Consider the following 20868-nt stretch of genomic DNA (forward strand, 5'->3'; position numbering starts at 1 on the left):
ATTGTGAAGGAATAGCTACAGATATTTTTCCCCTTACTATCCGAAAGACCCAGCATTCTGAAGCCTGTGTCGGGATTCAATACAGTTGAATTGATAAAATAATGCATGCTTTATAAAGATACTGTAGGTCAGAGCGAATATGTATCTTCTCTCTTGTAAGGTTATTTCACTGCAGTTCATTATATCTTTCAAAGCGTTTGAACCCTACCATGACTGGTTTAGTGACCTATGGACTTACTGGAATTTTCAGTGTAAGCAGTGTACTGCGATTCAAAGACCTCTTTTCAAAGACGTTAGAGTACAAGAATCCTCAGGTTTCCTAATAAAAATCAGTAAAGCAAATAACTCTCTAACACTTACAACAGGTGGATTTACAGCTTCTGAATAGGGCTACTGTTGGCACATAAGGAAACCTCAGGTTATCCTTAGAGAACAAAAACAGGAACACTGCATGATACTAACCTGCAGCCTTTATTTTGCCAAAAGATTTAAAAACAATCTCTGAATAGCAGTTATTTTTCATTGTGCGTGTGAAGAAAATTTAATCGTGCAGGCTGCATTTCCATATTTTTTACACTGCTGCCAATTTTTTAACACATAGAATGTTGCCAGAAAAATTACTTGATTTCAGTAGTGAAATACAAACTTTCTAAATAGAACTATAAATTTGAAGACTTTTGTCAAACACATACTCTACATAGTTTTCAAAAATATTTGCATTTTACAAAGTGTAATTGGTTTTTTTGGGAGCATATCACAATTTGTAAGTTGCAAGATATAGAACTGGAATGAAACACTAAAGTTGACGAAGAAAATGATTTTTTATATATATATATTTATATATATTTCATCAGCCTATACATACATCTTACACTCAGAAAATAACTTATTACTATACTTGATCTGATGTTCAATGGAGATTTCAAATTCACAAATCATAGAATGGTTTGGGTTGGAAGGGACCTTAAAGATCATCTAGTTCCAACCCCCTTCCATGGGCAGGGACAACGACAATTGACAGCCAGTTATGTAAGCTTCTAAAAATATTAAAGTTAAAAAAGTTTTTTACTTTTGTAACTACCCATCACTCTGTGATTCAGTATAGCATATTTTAAATGACGATTCATAATGTGAACGTAAAAATCAAGCAAATTTGGTTTAACTTTACTAAAAACATTTAAATGAACCAGTTACCTATTAGAAAAGAAAAATAACATAATCATATATAAAAATATTTCTGACAGAAACATGCATTTTTGGATACAAAATCACTGTATTTGATTAATTCACATATTTGGAATATTATGAAATTTCTTGCAAAGAAGACACCTGGTAATTTCCGGATATATCCACGCTTTTATTCTTTGCTACTATAAAGTTCAGGATTGTTTGTAAGCTTCAGTCTAACCTTTAAAATAATCAGTTGGGGCAACATACAGAACGCTGTAAGAAACACTTAGCAGAGCCCTGCAGCACCCCTTTGTGCCCCCTGCTGGTTAAGGGCAGACCAAAAATGGCTGCTATCGAATTACTGCAGAATAGTGAATTACTGCAACTTCTCAATATACCCAAGCTTCCTAGCCTCCCAAAATGCTGTATTAGACCTGCTCAGAACTGCTCTCCCCATCCTTCCACCACTTGGCTACGTAGAAGGAACTTCAATACCTAAGCATCAGTTGTCACGCAGACTATCTTACCAGCAACTGAAAGATGAAACCATGGACTTTTGATGGTTTTCTAGTCTTTTCAAATTTGAAACAAAAAGGGCAACTGAACACTGCAGGCAAATTAGTTGCTGCAGTACCACAAGGGTATTTTTAACAATTTTAACAACTCTTAGGGAATGAAGACGAAAATCTGGAGTTTTAATCTCATCTGTCCTGCCACCTCTCTTTCCTTTTGAGCATGAAAATCTCATGCTCATGCTTCGAGCGTTATAGATGTTAAAATTTTATGAAATAACACACCAATAACACACTGGATTTTCCATTGCTAAAAAATGAGAGATAAAACATAGCAAGATTCACAAAGTATGAATAAAAGACAAATGGTTCATATTTCATTTTTTTTCCCTGAAGAGTTGAAGGCTGTTGCACTAGTTTCACGCAAGCTCTACAGGCATTGTTATGGCTAGATTTTGGATGGAATCCTTAATGCTAAACACAAAAAGAACTGATGCTTCATTTTTCAATGTTACTTTCTGCTTCCAAATGAGCACTTAAACCTTAAAGTCCACACACTACTTCCTTTGAGACTACTGAAAACTACAGCATATGAACATAAACAGCTCCTAGAACTTTGACCAATCTGTACGATGACTTTACCTTTCTTTAACTCTGTTCTATTCAAGGTTGTTCGCTTTTTAATACTATCAGATCCACTCAAAAGAGCATGGCACAGCTATCCCTTACCCACACAGTTAAGACTATGCTTACAAAAATTCCTAGTATAGAACTCCCAATCTCTAACAGAGGATATGATCAAAAGTACCTTTATGTTTCAGATAATGTTTTAAAAAACTGCCTGGGTACAACAGTTTAGGTCAAAAATTTCAAAAGCACCAAGAACTAGGCTAGCCAGTCCTATAGCAGTGAAAATAACTCACAATCTTCAAGGAATCAAGGAAAAATCAATAAAAAAAGTCTTCTAGAACTCCTGCATTTATTTCATAATGAATTATGATTTCTCACGAGAATATGTATGAATAAAGTATTGCAATTCGTGTTGTCTAGACAAAACCTTAGGGCAAATGTCTGCTGTATGAAATTTCAGTTATGTTTGTGCATGCATACATACATATAAACATAAATACACATATAGCTTGATCTCCTTTCAGTCCTTCTGCCAATTTATTATACACAGCTTCATTCATACGCTATGCCTGCATACAGAATAGCTGCATCAATGACTGATGACAGAGGAAAGATAGTATTTTCAGAAGCTTAGATAAAAATTAAAGTAACATCATGAATCATTTTAGAGAAGAGCAATACATTCTACTTACAGCTTCCAATTGATCCATAAGTTTAGATAAAAATTTACGGCATTCTGGGGTTTTACTATCAATCTTCATCCCTGTTTGCATTGCATACAAACGACCTTTAAAGCACACAAAACACACAAAAAAATCAGAAGTTATTATTTAAGACAAAACCCATAAGCAAACAAAGCAATGCCACCCCCAACACATCTGAACGACAAACTCATCTTGTGGTTTAACAATGTACTGTTACAGTACTAATAAGCAATGACAGCAAAATCTAGATACGTTCAATATACAAGGAGATATTTTTCTAAGATTTATGCTTTATTTTTCTCAGACAGTACTTCTGCTGATTACAGGTTGACGCATGCACCACTATGATGCAATATTAAGTGCTTTTGTAAATAATCACCATCCTCATTTGCAATTCTCGAATAGGAACAAATTGATTTTTATCCCTAATTATGCATGAATAATTTTCATATGATTTACATATATGTATAGAGTGTATGGATATATCTCAGAAATGGAACTTAATGTAGCAGGAATTTATGTAGCTTAAAAACTCCACTTTAACAAATGGAATTAAGCACCTATTATATCCATGTATATGCATACATATAATCAAAAGACACAAGACACAAACCTGATCTTTAAATCAGACAAGACAGACTTTACTAAACTTTTCATGCAAGTAAAGTTGCCAGTTTTTCATATTATCTTGAAAATGAATGATTAACATCTTCTGATTAAAAATTATCTTTTTAATACCAAAAATCTATGGATATTTGATATGCACGTGGCAGAACTTTATACGCTTCAGGAAATTGTGGGTAAAACCAAACAACTATTATTTACTAGGATTAACACACACACAGAAGGGAAAATGGACAAAACCATTCAGAAACAAAATGCAGAACGTTTTTCATAAAAAAACCAAACATTCCACTAACTCTCACTCCTGACCCTCAAGGGAGTCCTATAAAACACCTTCAAATGCAGAGCTTAAGAACTAAAAGCTGTAACTCTACCAAATACTATCATGAGATAGTTACTATGGCATACCCCAATGCCCTTCCTCCTGCAGGACACAGAATTCTCTGCAAGCGATCCTTACTTGCTTCACAGCTTTACTATCTCTCTCCTTCCAAGCATCTCTTCATGCACTAGAGATAGCCTTTCCCTTCAAATTGTCTCAGTAAATATGAATATAACACAGCTTCTCTGCCTTTTCAATCTATTATCAGTCTGTCTAATAAAAGTAGAAAACTTACTTTACTCTCTAGAAAACTTACCTAGGTTCTGCTGGTGAGCATCATAACTTAACTAATTTTTCTGGATTTTAAAAGTAATATTTCACTTTTCACATACAATTGATTATTCATACCAGACAGAGTGTATATTCTTTATTTGGGACTGCAAAGCTGCCGAATTATTTAATGTTAAAGCTGTTGGGCTGCCCAACCATTTAAAGACTCTCAAAAATAAAACACTTGTGCCCTCCAACACCTCTCTACTTCTACATTTACAATTTATAAAACAACCTAGCACCTTTGTATTCAAGTTTTCAGCAAAGAATAACCAAATAAAAGTCTACTCTGAGTGAAACTACAGGAATGAATAAATGCTATGAACACAGGCACCCTGGTGGTAGAAGACACAGAGAAGGCAGAGTACTGAATGCCTTCTTTGCTTCAATCTTCACTGCTAAAGCTGTCCCTCATGAATCCCAGGCCCTGGAGGCAAGGGGGAAGGTCTAGACAGAGGAAGAGTTTTCCCCAGTAGAGGAAGATCAGGTTAGAGACCACTTGGCCAAACTGGACATCCGTAAGTCCACGGGCCCTGATGAGATGCACCCGCGAGTGCTGAGAGAGCTGGCAGATGTTATTGTTTGGCCAATCTCCATCATCTTTGAAAGGTCGTGGAGAACAGCAGAGGTGCCTGAGGATTGGAAGAAGGCCAATATCACTCCAGTCTTCAAAAAGGCCAAGAAGGTGGACCCAGGGAACTACAGACTGGTTACTCTCACCTCCATCCCTGGGAAAGTAATGGAGTGACTTGTTCTGGATGTCATATCCAAGCATGTTCAGCAGCAGGAAGTTATTGGAAGTGGTCAACATGGATTTCCCAAGAGTAAATCAGGCTTGACCAATCTCATAGCCTTCTATGATATAACCAGTTGGCTGGATGAGGGCAGAGCAGCCGATGTCATCTACCTTGACTTCATCAAGGCTTTTAACACTGTCTCTCATAACATCCTCCTTAGGAAACTGAGGAAGTGTGGACTAGACGAGGTGACAGTGAGGTGGATTGAGAGCTGGCTGTGTGACAGAACTCAGAGGGTTGTGATAATGGAGCAGGGTCAAGTCAGAGTTGGAGGCCTGTAACCAGTGGTGTTCCCCAGGGGTCAATACTTGGACCAGTATTGTTTAACACATTCATCAACGACCTGGACGAGGGTACAGAGTGTATCCTCAGCAAGTTCGCTGATGATACCAAACTGGGTGGGGTGGCTGACACCTCAGAGGGCTGTGCTGCCATCCAGCGTGACCTAGACAGGCTGGAGAGCTGGGCAGAGAAGAACCTAATGAGGTTCAAACAAGGACAAGTGTAGGGTCCTGCACCTGGGGAGGAAAAATGTCAGGGACTAATACAGGTTAGGGGTGGACCTGCTGGAAAACAGTTCTGAAGAAAAGGATCTGGGGGTCTTGGTAGACAGTAAATTATCCATGAGTAAGCAATGCGCCCTTGTCGCCAAGAAGGCCAACAGAATTCTGGGCTGCACAGGGAAGAGTGTGGCCAGCAGGTCAAGGGAGGTCATCCTCCCCCTCTACTCTGCACTGGTGAGGCCACAACTGGAATACTGTGTCCAGTTCTGGGCTCCCCAGTTCAAGAGAGACATTGAGGGACTGGAGCATCTCCCTTATGAGGAAAGGCTGAGAGAGCTGGGACTCTTTAGCCTGGAGAAGAGAAGGCTGAGGGGAGACCTTATTAATGTTTACAGGTATCTAAAGGGTGGGTCTAAGGAGGATGGAGCCAGACTCTTTTCAGTGGTTCCCTGTAACCCCAGGACGAGGGGTAACAGGCACAAGCTGGAACACAGGAAGTTCCAATCAAACATAAGAAAAAACTTCTTTATGATGAGGGTGACAGAGCACTGGAACAGGCTGCTCTAAGCAATCCTGCTTTAGCAGGGAAGTTGGACTAGATGATCTCTAGAGGTCCCTTCCAACTCTGAAATTCTGTGAAATTCAGTGAAACTACAACAACTGACCATGACAAATGAAAGACAGCAAGTTTAACAAAAATTGCTATGTAGGTTCTATGCTATGTAGGTTTCATCAAGTGACAAAACTAATATTAAGCTAATTACTGATATGTACTTTCAAGCTCACCTTATTTACCTTCAGGATGTTGACATGTTAATATTAAAAATTAGGAGAACAGCACATGCAAACTTGAAATTACGCTTCAAAGGAATCCAAACACAGAAAAATACAGAGATTTTTTATCTAAGGCACTCAAATTAATTTAAGTCTGCTGCCTATTAAAGTACCACAATCCCATGAGTTAATACTTACATTCTTCATTTAAACTGACTTTTAAAGACATACTTGATTGTAAGCTTCCCTGAACAGATTTCATGGCATGATTTAATAATGTAAAATGTAGGAATTAACATAATGGATGCTAGACCTACAGGCCCATCTAGATCAGTTATTTCTTTTTGACAGATGCAAATATCAGACATTTTCAGAGGAAAGTAAATTAATTTTAGACTGATACAAGCTAGGGCAACATAAATTCAGAATACCCTTGGTCATTACTGGACATAGATTTATCCTACTTGCTGAAGTATGCATATTCATATATCTTCCAAAATTCATTTACATAAAAAGAATTCTGTTTCCATATAAATGGAAATCTTGCAAATGTATTTACTCTTGAGGATCAGATCTGCTTATTTGTTATCTGCTTAATTGTTACTCTTCTGTTACCTATACGTGGCTTTTTTTCGCATTCATTGCAAATACATTCATTTAAATAGTGAAAGCAAGATTTTTGTTCCTCAATAATATCCAAATGGGTGTATTTACAGGACTGTGACATTTGTATGCTTTGTAGGCAGCCCTAAAAAGCCAGCCCTCTCCCCTCTTTGCATTTCACAGACGGAGAAAAACTCAAAGACTCCTTCAGGCATTCCAATGAATAAATACAGAAGTCTTGAACACACAGACGATACAGGTCAAAGAACAATAGTAACAGATAAGAAACATGTTTTTCTTGTCTAGATATAAATTTACACTGTGGGTAACATCAAACAGTGTTCCATACCAACACCGCTTTTCTGCTAACAAAAGACTCTAGGACCGAGGTGCCCAAGAGTCCTCAGGTCATTCAAGATCAAAGGACTATTATCCAAACGTACTGACCCTCAAGAAAACATGAAGGTGCTCTAGCAGCAGATATTAAGAACAGAGACATCCTACAGACCGACCATTAACGTCACCTGAACTAAGATTAAACTTGTTGCACCTGTCACAGCAATTACATCTCTGTACCACACAACTGACAATATGAGACAGTTACCACACCTAGTCGTCAAACCCCGATTTGGATCAACATCTATATAAATTGGAAAGGAGATTTCCTGCATGATCTTATTAACTAGTAAAAAGTCAAAGCACACTTAAGTTACCCTAACAACAGAGTCTACTGCAATCTGTAAGAATTTTCAAAGTTCAGACTTTGTGCACGCTCACTTCTTCAATAACGTGTTCAAAAGGAGTACTGAATAAAAAAACCTGCCCAGAGACAGGCCTCTGATGAGGCAATTATTGAAGTAAGGGCAAAAGCTATTGCTTCTTTCTCAAGTAAGTGGTGATCAAGGAAAAGTATGATGTTTGTGAAAACTACTATTGACAGAGAATGACTACCTAATAGCATTCAGTACTGAAAGGGAGTCTTGACTCAAATACCTTTGATAAAACAACCTGATTGCAATGAAGAACTAGGCAACCTGCAGGTCAGAAAATGCAAACCATATCCTGTCAGTCAAAATCTCCTGGAACGTCAATTTCAACTGATGAACTGAAGATACAGAAGGAGAGTATACTCTCCAGTGTGTGAAACTCACCAGTGACAAACAAAACATTGTTAAGTACATTTAGGCACACTTAGTGGGGCTTGGGGGTTGAAAACCTCTATCCACAATCATTAAACTTATCAAGCAGACAGCAAGTGAAATAGTTGAAAAATGAAAGAACTAGGGATTTCTCTGACAGAAACAGAATAGGAAAAAGAGAAAATAATTTGGTATTTGCCTCTACAGACACAACTGAAATAAAAATAATATTCTTTTAATGTTTTGAAATTTTGCTTTTGAAATTATCTGTATGAAGAACAGTATGTGAGTGAATCTGAAAACAGTAAGTAATCCCTTGCCTTATTACAGACAACAGGAGAAAGCGTCTATTAGTTCTACTCTTTGCATTATTTTTTTTTAATTATTATTACATCTCATTCCTATGGCAAAGAATCTTAACTTATTTCCAAACACAAGTTTTTCCATGTCTACATCTTTTGTCATCCTTCCCTCTGCTCTCTCTAATTTTGAAATGTCACAAGTATTCTATATGAAGGTTGGTTTGTGTTGGTTTTGCCAACTACCTTTGCCAATTAAGGTGTCAGAAGTCTCTTACATATCTTTTAGTTTTGTGTGTAGTTTATCACACAAATATTACTTACAGTAAGGATACCTGATAGTAACTGAAAGATATGTTTTGGTCTAGTCAAGGAGATATATTATGTCCTTTTCCTTGCAGAAAACTCAGTTTGTTACTGAATTTTCAGCAGCAATGAGCAAAACATAATTTCCCTGTGTTAATATCATCAGCGAAATTTTGAACTGGCCAACAGTCAAAGAGCTTTGGTCAAAGAACTGGCCTCCATGTTTATGTCGACAGGTAATCTCAGTAGCAAAGAATTCATAAGCAAGAGGCCAAATGTTCACAGCCTCCAACATCTCTGTTGAGAAAGCCTAATGTAACATGAGTTCAGTTTCCCCTCCCATATATCTGAAAGAAAACAGAGTAATTATGTACATTCCTTTAAATACAGCTGTTTTGGATTCTATAATATTGTAAAAGCAGTGGAATGTATTATTACTGTGCTTGCTAAGTCACAAAAATTTTGCTTTAATGCAAGTGGCTCAATTTCTAATAAGTAGGTTAATCTCCTGAATGGTATGAACACTACAGAAAGAAAACTTCTCAGTGTTCTGTATTACAATTGCACTATTACACCTTTTAAAAATACTGTGCTTGAGATGTCATTTTACATCAAAATTATTTCAGAGCTCATCTCTTCAGAACTTCTCTCTACACACTGAAAAATGTTTAAAGTGCACGTCCCTAACGACCACAGAAATATACTGTAAAACTAAGCAACTAGGCTTACAGGAGCCATTTATTTGGTAACTTTTGACAAAAAAATTCCCCTATGAAAAGCCAAGCTACTGAAAATTCTGATACAAAAAGGCAACTAAAACCATACATTGTTCCTGCAAAAGTTTTCAAGTTTTTAAAGCCTAAATGAAGTATTAGAAGAATGTAGACAATCTTGGAAATAAGCGACCTGTAATTCTCATGACGAAGATCTGGAATACCTGGAAACAAATAGGTGAATGCCATTATTGGTTCTTTTTAAGCTTGTTTTGTGCACTTGGCTTCATCACAGATAAAACCTACATTTTCTGCCCCCTTTATCAAAATCAAGCAGCAAAAAGGATTTTTGTGTGGCCAACAACAGTAGTATACACATAAACTAAAGCACTAAGGAGGCAAAGGAGGCTACACAGAGCTAATGTCTACATATTAATTAATATTGAAAGTAGAGCTCAAGTCACTTGTAATCTTTTATGCACAAAGACAGAACTGTTTTGCCAATTATTAACTAAAAGAGGGTTTGCTCTCAGTTTGCAGACAGGACATTTATCTTCAAATTTATAAAGACTTGGCAAGTAATCATTCTCAGAAAAATGTTTTGCCAAGACAACTACAAAATTTATGTCCCGATTTGTTGCCCTTAATCTTTGTTCAGCAAATACTAAGTGTGGGTGTGCTGGAAGGAATTATACAGTAAGCTTTACAGAGACTTCTCTGCTTTTATTTATGTCACGTAATACCACGTTATTTTTCCTTTGCTAATACACAGCACGATTTCAGAGTGAGTATTTTGTCTTTAGTACATGCCAGACATTCATTCCTAATACATAGTAAGTTATTCCAGATTTATGTTTGGATAACAACTGAAACTCCCCTCACTCCCATTTTAAACTAACTCCGTGCCAAGTAAAAATACTGGAGAACAAAAGTTCCAGCCAGCAAGCATGCACAATAGGTTGATTCTATCTTCTAAATTCTGTCCTACTATCCATCTTTTTTTCTTGGTCTAACAGGATCAAAAGATTACAGTTCTTTTTCCCCATGAGTATTTAATTCTCTAGTATAGAAAAAAAATTGTTAGGAACTGGAATATTTTTGACATTTAATAGTAACAAATTGACATTAAATAGTAACAAAAAACATCGCCGTAAACTTTAGCCATATTTTGATTCTGATTAAGGGATGAAAGCTTTTTCAGGCTGTAATTTATTACTTATTCACATTCTACACCTTCCTCTTCCCTTTGTCAGAACACTGACAGAAAAACGTTTATTAACTGCTTGGTACAGAAAGACAACAGTTGGCATACAAATGTGGGAAGCAAGGAATACAAAAACATGAAATGGGATTGTACTCAAACTACTGCAAATATATTTTCATAAAGAATGCATCTGCAAACAAAACTAAAAAAATAATGCTTGCTTTCATGAACACTAATGTGTCATACTTCACGTAATTTCTGCATGCAGATCCTAAATATATGCTATTCTACACGGCTCAGCCTAAGTTGTCTAAATTCCAGGACTTTTAAAAACAGATTCAAAAGCACTGACAAACAAACTTTGAAAAGCCTTATACTTCTTTTTTATTATGTGATGCTGAAGGAAACTGGCAAAAGACAAGGTAAGTATTAGGCTAGAATCATTAATTAAAAATCGGGAATTTTACCGAGAAAAAAAATTACTTTTAAATACTTCTTTTCGGGTAAAATTAGTTTAAGGAGAAATGCAAGAAAAAAAATAATCTGAGATAAAAGTGGGAGGGAGGAAGGAAGGCTACACACAAATTTAATTAAGCAACTCAAAACCAAAAAAGCATAGTATCAAGATCCCTTCTTCCCATCAGAATCTTTCATAGTATTCTAACTCCTACAGAGGAAAATGGATTGATAACTGTATATTTCAAGGTTATGTTACATGCCAGACAAACTTTGTCAAGTAAAAACTATCTCAAATTAAATACATCTTACTTAAAATTACTGAAAGCTACAGTAAATTACATTAGAATTCACTGTTATTTGAATAGGAACTCGTAAACAAACTGAATCGGTGAAACAAAATTTGCAGTTACAAACAAGAGTGGTAATTACTAAGGTTAGATGACAAAACAAGTAATCGAATATCTATTATGAATCCTAGGAAATCACTCAGTATTCTACACTGCCATTCTTCAGTGCAGTTTAAGAACCAAGTTTGGTCTTGTAAAATTTGAGTAAGAGATCTGTAAGTGGAATTCATAGGTTTCTAAGCTCTGGCACAGTATTTTAACCAGCAGTATTTTTCAAAGCTTGTCTCTATAGTCTAATAAAGAAAGTGATACATTTCTAATTAAAACAGAAAAACTACCTTAACTGTAGGATTTATAGTAATTGAGATCTCAAGAAGGCAAAAGGAGAAGGCAGCTACTCTGGATTAGTTATGGTCAAGTCATGCAGATAAAACAGGTTGTAGTGATTAGAGCACAAATTTGAAGCACTCCTGTGGAACACCCTCCAGTTTAGTTTAAACTGGAAGAAACCTATTTCATGCTCACAAACTCTTCTGTGAGGTGAACCAAAGCACCCTTGATGGGCATGACCATGAGGTAAGTTCCCGAAGTGTACTCCTGACCTTAACTGCTAACAGCTTCCAGGGCTGCATTAGGAGACACATTGCCAGTAGGTTGAGGGAGGTGATCTTTCCCTTCTACTCAGCACTGGTGTGACACTCCTGCAGTGCTGGGTCCAATTCTGGGCTCCCAGTATGAGAGACATGGGAAAGGCCACAAAGATAACAAAGGGCTAGGGACATCTGTCATACCAGGAGACAAAGAGAGCTGGGACTGTTTAGTCTTTAAAAGAGAAGGCCCAATGAGTCTTACTAATGTGCATAAATACCTGATGTGGGTAGGGGGGGCCGTGAGGAGTGAAGACAAAGCCAGACCCGTCTCAGTGGTGCACAGGGACAGGACAAGAGGCAATGAGCACAAAATGAAATACAGGAAATCCCATTTAAACATAAGGAAAATTTTCTCCTGTGAGGATAATCACACACTGGAATAGGTTGCTCCCAGCAGCTGTGGACTCTCCATCCCGTCCTTGGGAATATTCAGAACTTGCCTGGACATAGTCCTGACCAACCTGCACTAGTGATCATGCTTTGAGCAGGGGATTGGACTAGATGATGTACAAAGTTCCCTTCAACCTCAACGATACTGTGATTCTGCAAATTAGAATGCTGATATTGATGCATCCCTTCTTCAGAAGCAGCAGCAAACCTCAGGCAGGCAAATGTAGTTCTTAATTCTACTTCCAGAGGTTCAAGTTGAACAAAGATCCTCCAAAAAACTGTGAATTATCTGGTGGAAAAATGCATGATAGTACATTTACACTGTACAATTGAAGTTTAGGAGTTTTATACAAATACAAGTACCTCAGATATAAAGTTTCAATCTCTGAAGTACCCTTGGTTCTATTTTATGTTCTCATTCCTAGCTCTGTCAGAGCAGATTATTTTTAATTACCACCTATGTAATCAAAGCAAGTGCCCAAAATTCTACAAAACAGTTAACATCATCTTTAATTTTTGCTTTTTATGTATTTATCACAGAATGGTAGGGTTGGAAGGGACCTCTGGAGATCATCTAGTCCAACCCCCCTGCCACAGCAGGGTCACGTAGAGCAGGTTGCACAGGAACGCGTCCAGGCAGGTTTTGAATGTCTCCAGAGAGGGAGACTCCACCACCTCCCTGGGCAGCCTGTTCCGGTGCTTTGCCACCCTCAAAGGAAAGAAGTTCCTCCTCATGTTTAGGTGGAACTTCCTATGCTCAAGTTTGTGCCCATTACCTCTTGCCCTGTGGCCGGGCATCACTGAAGAGCCTGGCCCCATCCTCCTCACACCCACCCTTTAAGTATTTATAAGTGTTGATAAGATCCCCCCTCAGACGTCTTTTTTCCAGACTGAAGAGACCCAAATCCCTCAGTCTTTCTTCATAAGGGAGGTGTTCCAATCCCCTAATTATCTTGGTGGCCCTTTGCTGCACCCTCTCCAGCAGTTCCCTGTCCTTCTTGACCCAGGGAGCCCAGAACTGGACACAGCACTCCAGGTGCGGCCTCACCAGGGCAGAGCAGAGGGGGAGGATGACCTCCCTCGACCTGCTGGCCATGCTCTTCCTGATGCACCCCAGGATGCCATTGGCCTTCTTGGCCACAAGGGCACATTGCTGGCTCATGGTCATCCTGTTGTCCACCAGGACTCCCAGGTCTCTTTCCACTGAGCTGCTCTCCAGCAGGTCAGCCCCCAACCTGTACTGGTGCATGGGGTTATTCCTCCCCAGGTGCTTTGTTATTCTTTGTTATAATCTTTGTTATTCCAATCACTTCTCACTGTTTGTCTCTCTACACAGAAAAAACAGAGTTTTAAGAGTACAGTTTTCCCACTTACAAATCTTTGAAAAAAAATCAGAGCAAACAAGCTAAGAGAGAAAACAGAAAAAAAAGAAAGCACAGCGGGGAAAAAAAAAATTGAAAAATATTTTGTTTATACTCACAGCACAATCAAAACAAGTCTCATAATACCCTATGAAATGGATATCTATTTCTTAAATATTTGACTATTTCAACTAATTTATCCTGAATAAAGAACAGATTAAACCTATTCTTCAGTATGTAATCTCTAATAACAGGCTTTAAATGGCGTAGTATTGTTGGTAGCACACAAAACAGTTTTCTGCCACCACCAAGAACAGAATATGGAAAATGTACTTTTACAAATGGATTATATAAAACTAGTACAAAACCCCCAAATATTTAAACTGGAAAGCTCAGGAATATTATCTTATTAGATAAGGAATGTTATAAGAACATTATTTTATGCATTTCAATTCTACAATGTCCCAGTTAAATGAATTCAGTAAGCACGTGCAGAACCTCTGCAGTGAAATACTGCAAATACCAGCTTTTATTTCCATTAATACTTCTGAATTACATGCATCTTGTAAATTAGTAATTCAAAATTCATCATGATACAATAAGAAGTTGAATAAATTAAAAGCTCATTTAAAATATTTGTCTGTTATTAGTTCTCTGCTTTGAGGAAGGCTCAGTAAAAGATTAACAGTATTTCAGTTGAAAAATTACACGGTAACTACATTTCCCAAGTTCTGAGTCAGGCCATTAACTTTATTTTTTGTCTTCTTTCTTTTTTTTTTAGAAAAAAAAAGTCTTATAATTGGTATGCGGTGAGAAGCTTGCTTCACTGATGTCTGACTAAGCTTGAAAGTAAAAAGCCAGTCACATTTAACAGATGGGTATTTCTGTTAAAAGCTGAATGACACTTGATTCAAGAGGTTGTCAACTAATTGAGGGAAAAAAAAACATCTCTTGCTTTTCTCTTCTGCTTGATCCCACAGAAACAAAAATGTCAACACAATAGTGAGATGTTCAGGAGGATTTCGCTGATGCTTTTTTATGTCAAGAATTTGAAAATTGTAGATTTTCTTCGTACCTTTTTTAAACAGATCAAGTCTACTGATCTCACATGAATGTTTTCTGATGTTAAGCAGACTGTAAAGCAAAAACCATCACAGCCTTGCTTTTCGAAAGTTACTAGAACCATAATTTTTCATGTTGCATTCACTGGATATCCAAACACTGGTGGGTGTTAGGATGTTATATATCACGAAACATACATGCTTTTCTGGCAACTCACTGGTATTCTCTCAATACTTTTGAATTAGAACATCAACGGCCAGTAGGTACATAAGTATAAAACAAGCTACCAATCATCTTTGAAAAGAGCTTAACACCACTACTGAAAGGCTGAAACAACAGCTATTAAGGAAAATCTTGCTTTAAACACTAAAACAGAAGCTTTCAGAAGACAAAACTACCTCTCAAACCTTGCAATTTTTCAAAAAAGAACTTCTCAGTCAAATTGCCTGTGGCACAGTTAGAGATACAATTTCTTTAGTTATTACACAGGCCAGATTTTTTTTTATCAAAGCCTGCCTCCTTGTGTTTGCAGAATAACATCTCAAAGTAGTCAAACAGGCAGACTCATGTAAGTTTTTAACATAAGGAATCACCAAACACTTATTTTCCTTTTGCTAGGCAATCAATGTAGCATCCTTTACTGGTATTCCCTTCTATCTATTGAATCGGACAACCTTTACTGAACCTAAAATAGCTACATACTTAACGACAATTTAACAAAATAATATGAAATGTGAGAAAAAGTATCATATGGGGAGGTAAGCATTTTAAAAGAAGGTGGTAGGTTACCGCAGTGCTGAACAATTACATTAAAATGTCTAATCCCTTTAAAAGGAGAATTATTTTGTGAGATCACGTCCTGTACAACTTAAAAAAAAAAAACCCCAGCAACTTGGTTTCTTTATTTCTCTGCAGTCTACTTAGACTGTAGAGAATTTTAGAACAAGTAAACTTACGGCACATTACCAACAAAACTGTACAAATTTTACAACCAAGTAAACTTACGGCACATACTGTCAGGAAGTAAATGTATTTTAATTGCTTCAACCAATTATGTCCATCTACTAAGAGTGGCCAGGGCTAAAAAAATTAACAGTTTACAAACAACATATAAAGCTACTGATTATAGGCTGCTTTGAATTTGAATACCTAAAAATGGAGTTAAGCCTGAAGGCTTTGTAAGGAATACACAGCACTACCAGAACTAAAACCATTTTTTAATTTTTGCAATGTTTCTAGCAAGTACCACAACAAAAAGCATCTGTGATGTGTTATGGTACACGAGAGCATCAACGTTGCTCTTCAATGGTACAAGGCAGTTGAAAAACACAAATCATCCCTGCTGTAGCTATCCATATTATGTAAAACAGAGATTAATGTTAATCAAATTACAGATTCTTTAAATCAACATATGCCAGCAATACCAAAAAAGCAGGAGTCCTGACTTCACCCCAAGCCACGGTGTCTTGTTCCTTGTCTTTGTCTGTATGGGAACACAGCTGTTTAAGCGGTAGTGAATTGGCCTGGCTGAAAAATAGCTTATTGTTGGTTTTCGTCATACAATTACATCAATGTTTGCTTCTGAAGCACATTAGGGTTGGGAATGAGAGGCTAGAGAAGGACTACAGTATCTTCTTTAGGTGGCAGTGCTGATTTATGCTAGTTTAACACTTCATATCAACTACACTCAAAAAACATGAGAAAAAATTTTAAAATGGTGTATACAAATACAATGTGCAACTGTCATTCAAATTCCCAGCTCTGAGAGCATACCTCTGGCACCACTGGATGCTGATGAGAGACAAAAATATTAACGCGAGGAGTAAGTAGTTCCTCCCAACAATTTTATTGCTAAGCTATAGAAAGTAATATTTTAGGTTGCAAACACACCTTACCAGAGTTCACTTGCATCTGATATTCAAATTAGTTTGTGTTGCAGCTCTTATTATCAGAAATATACAAGTGAAATTGAACTAAAATGCACATAAATCAAAACCTAGCAAACATACGTCCATGCTGAAAACTACCGTGCAGTGGAAACATTAAGATTAGGACTAAAGTTTTTTTTCTAGTGATGAATCACTTCTGGCAACATTCCAAAGTTATAAACATTTTACTCTTTTCTTCAAATTGGTAGTTACATCCATCATAAGACCAAAATTCAGATGTTCCCCCTCACGCAGTGGCTGTGCAAGCAGACCTGTGACAAAACACGCAGCACTCTCCCATCAGATCACCTTTCACTGCAGGGTCCACTTGGCGGGCTGCTGTGCCACGCCACCCTCCTGGTCCCATCACATGTGCGGTGCCAGGCACAGGCCTGCAGACGTGGCTGGCAGAGGAGCACAGGCACAGAGAACACAACATGTTCCGGCACACACCAAGCTTTCCTCACACTATTCCTTCCACAAAATACATTACAGCAAATGTACAGAGTTCCTCTGAAACACATTTCAAAGGCTCAACAAAGAGATGTTTAGGTTTTTTCCATCGACACACCTAATGAGAAACGTTGCTTTCAAATACTGAAAAGTATCCTGAAAATTTTTTGTATACTCAGACTTACACTTTAAATAACCTACGTTTTTAGGAAAGCTTTTATTATTGATAGCATGCAAGAAGTATGTACAGTATATTTTTTGACAGTAGCAATATTAATACTTCAGGATTCCACACAATTTTTCCAAACCCACAATGTTCAAAATTAATGGTTCATAAACCTTATTTTTGCTTTAAAGCCAGAATTAAACTAACAAAAAAATTCCTATGAAACAGGAATTCCGCATTTTAGGCAATCCAGACAAAGTCATCAACCATGGGAGAAAGTAAGTGTCATCAGAGGAACAGTGGTGAAAATTAATTCTTCTCCTTTGTGCATTTAAAAGAACAAAGGATCCAAGCAAGACCTGTCTTGTAAAAGAAGTGTCACTGCTTTTTACTTCATCTAATGAGAAAAGTATCTCTAGAATAGTCTTCACTACACTCAGTAATGAATCGGACGTGCTGAAGTACTCAAATGAAAAAATAAGATATGCAAATTTTCAGGCTAATGAGGACAGAGAATGAAAAGGACTTTACAGAAAACGGTAATTATTCAACACAGTTATTTTTTTCCTGTACACTAAGGCTTACATTAAGTTGCAGAATGTAAAAGACATTAAGAAAAATAGAGATCAGCCACAAAAACATTTCTGTTTTAAAATATAGACTTGTATTTTGTTACCTACACTAAATGCTAGCTTTTATTGTACAGCCAGACAGGGCTTCACATCCAGAAAAAAACCCCAAAGAAATAAAGAAAAATAAGAAAACAGTGCAATTTGACCTAGCTGGTGCTTCCTGCCACAAAAAGTCCTGTGATTTTCCAGTAAAAAAAAGCAAGTATGACTGAGAACATCCAGTGTTCTAATATGTGGCTATCCTGCTTCTCTGGTGTCACTTTTCCACATTAGCACGGTATTCCTGCATAACACCTAAAAATTAAAATTATTCTTGTGACACTGAGCTGACAGTTTTTTCAGAGCTTTCTGAAGTCTGAATTTCATGAGTTCATCCTTCTAAACTTAAGATTCCCTTACAAATTAAACTACCAGTTCTACCTCTATTTTTTTACCTATTTTTGAAGACAAACTATTGCCAAGTGAACTCCCCAAACAACCTCCTCATATATCAATACAAACAAAAAAATAAAAATAAACACACATTCCTGCTGATCTGCTTAGAAGTCTTAGAAGTTTTCCGAGTGTGGCGATTAACTGTGACAGGAATTTAAGACTACTAACAGGCTTGCATTTCTTAATTAACCATGGAAAAATCTTTTAGAAAGGCTCATAGACCATCCTAACCCCATAAGTTAGCTTGAAAAATTTACATATTAATTTGAAAGATTTACAGTAAGATTTAGCTGTGTTCATTTCAATGAAACAAACAAAAAATGAGCCACCCACTCTGCTCCTTAAGAGAACCCTAAGAAGTGACAGTGCTTCACAAAAAAATAAAATCAACGCTATTAAAAGAATTAAAAACTCTCAAACCCAAATTGCTTACTCGGGTACAGGACAGAAAGAAGGTCTTTTCAGCAGGAGAAAAACTCTGAAAAGACTCTCGAATGTTAGCCTTTTGTGACGCTTATTAGGACTATCCCAACACAGAAGCCCTGACTTTACACACGCGCGTACAATCACGTTTTTAGGCTGCTGGCATATCCACTACGACTGCAAAGAGGCTTAACTCTGCAAAAATAGAGCCCACGAGAGACGGGCTGGGGCTCGCAGCTGAAGCAGCACACAGGGAAGACCGTGAACACCCCGTACCGCCCCAAGAGGTGGGGCTTCCCCCCTACCTCCCCCCGCTCCCACTTCTCAGTACAGCCGACGGGCGCTCGGCGCAACCCAACAACCCAGCCGGACGGCGGGAGGGGCGCGCGGCGACTGCTGGCCGGGGGGGCAAGTAGCAGGGCAGGGCAGGACGGGCCGGGCCGCGACGGGCCGGGCTCGGGGTCCAGCGGGGCGGGGCAGCGCTGCGGCCGCCTCACTCACAGTAATACGCCACCACCGGCTCTCGCTTGTCCAGCTCCTGCGCGGTTCGCAGATGGTGCTGGATGCTCTTGAACTGCGGCGGCAGCGGGGGAAGCGCCGTGGCCGCCATCACGGGGGCGACAACACGCAACGGCAACAACAGGCGGCCGACAGCGACTCCGGCTCCCGAGCCTGGCGCCGGCCGCTTCCGCTTCCGGCAGGGGACGCCAGGGCGCCTGCGCGGTGGGCGGGCGGCCGCCTGTGGCGGGGCGCTCTGGGAAGAGCGCCCCCTGCTGAGCGGGAGGGGTGGGGGACGGAGCCGGGGACTGGGCGGCTTGGCCGGGTAGGTTGGCCCGTCGCCGCGACAGCCTCCCCGTCTCTGGGGCCGTACAGCCTCACGCGTCTCCTGCGTGGCTCGTCAGTGTTGGAAGCGTGTCCCACAGCCGCCGCGCGGAGGGGACTGCAGACCCCGGAGGCGGCCCGGGCTTCCCCGGGCCCTGCCGGCGGAATGGCGGCCTGGCCCCGCTTCTGTGGCCGCCCGGGCCCTCCTTTGCCCATTCCTTTGGCACGTCAGCCCAAAGAGCCGTGGGGACCTTGCCCTTGGAGGTGGAGCTGCAAGAAAAATCCCTTTTTCAGGTTGAAAAACCTTCCCCTTGAGCTGCCCCGAGGCTCGCCAGAGGTACGGGAGGGCCTGAAGCGCCGAAGCCCACCTCTGCTCCTGAGCCTCGGCCCTTCCTCCCGCTGCCACTCGCTGGAGAAGCCTTGTCCCCCCGTGGCCTGGCTAATAGCGTGTTCACCGGGCTGCGCCGCTTCCCGGCAGCGAGTCCCCTAACCTGGGAAAGCACATCTTGCAGGATCACCGCTTCCCACAAAACTTTCTCAGAGGAACCTCCCAAGGATTTCTCTTTGTGCTGGGAGGGGATAGGAACAGCAAAAGAAATGGGAGCAGCTGAAGCAAAATGTTTTCAAATGGATCTCAAAATTTGCAAAATTACTATTATTATTGCGGTGTTGTCATGGTTTAGGCTGGTTTGGCCACTAAATGAACAACAGGTGCTCTCGTTAACCTCTCTCCCTTCCCAGAAGAGAAGGGAGAGAGAGTAAGACAGATTTACAGATTGAAAAAGAAACTAAACAACTTTAATGAAATATTAATAATAAAAAAAATATTAAAATAATGAAATACGTATGATATATACAAAACCAGTATCAAGCTCCCAGGTTGACGATCACGTCACCAGCAGGCACTGGGAAAGTTTCAGGCTGGACTCAGTGATAGAGGGGATCTGGATTCAGGAATGCATGGATTAGGATCAAAGACAGATGAACAGAGTCCTCCTCAGACACTGGCCATTGAAGAATGAGGCTGACCCCTTTGATCCCTCAGCTTTATACCAAGCATGAGGCAGTTGGGATGGAATACCCTGTTGGTCAGTTTTTGGTCACTTGTCT

General features: G+C 39.1%; 1 protein-coding gene across 2 annotated transcripts in view; it reads right to left on the minus strand.

The window, feature by feature from the left end:
- Positions 1 to 19631, minus strand: part of VTA1 (vesicle trafficking 1) — a 41449-nt gene extending 21818 nt beyond the window's left edge. For both annotated transcript variants that reach the window (XM_054197415.1, XM_054197414.1), the window contains exons 1-2: positions 19438 to 19631; positions 3005 to 3099 (exon numbers count right to left, since the gene is read on the minus strand). In XM_054197415.1, coding sequence (XP_054053390.1) covers positions 3005 to 3099; positions 19438 to 19546 — 204 coding nt within the window. In that variant the 5' untranslated portion in view covers positions 19547 to 19631. The remainder of the gene's footprint in view (positions 1 to 3004; positions 3100 to 19437) is intronic.
- Between the last annotated feature and the right edge of the window lie 1237 nt (positions 19632 to 20868).

Source organism: Rissa tridactyla, chromosome 3 (genome assembly GCF_028500815.1).
Source record: "Rissa tridactyla isolate bRisTri1 chromosome 3, bRisTri1.patW.cur.20221130, whole genome shotgun sequence".
Classification (NCBI taxonomy): Eukaryota; Metazoa; Chordata; class Aves; order Charadriiformes; family Laridae; genus Rissa; species Rissa tridactyla.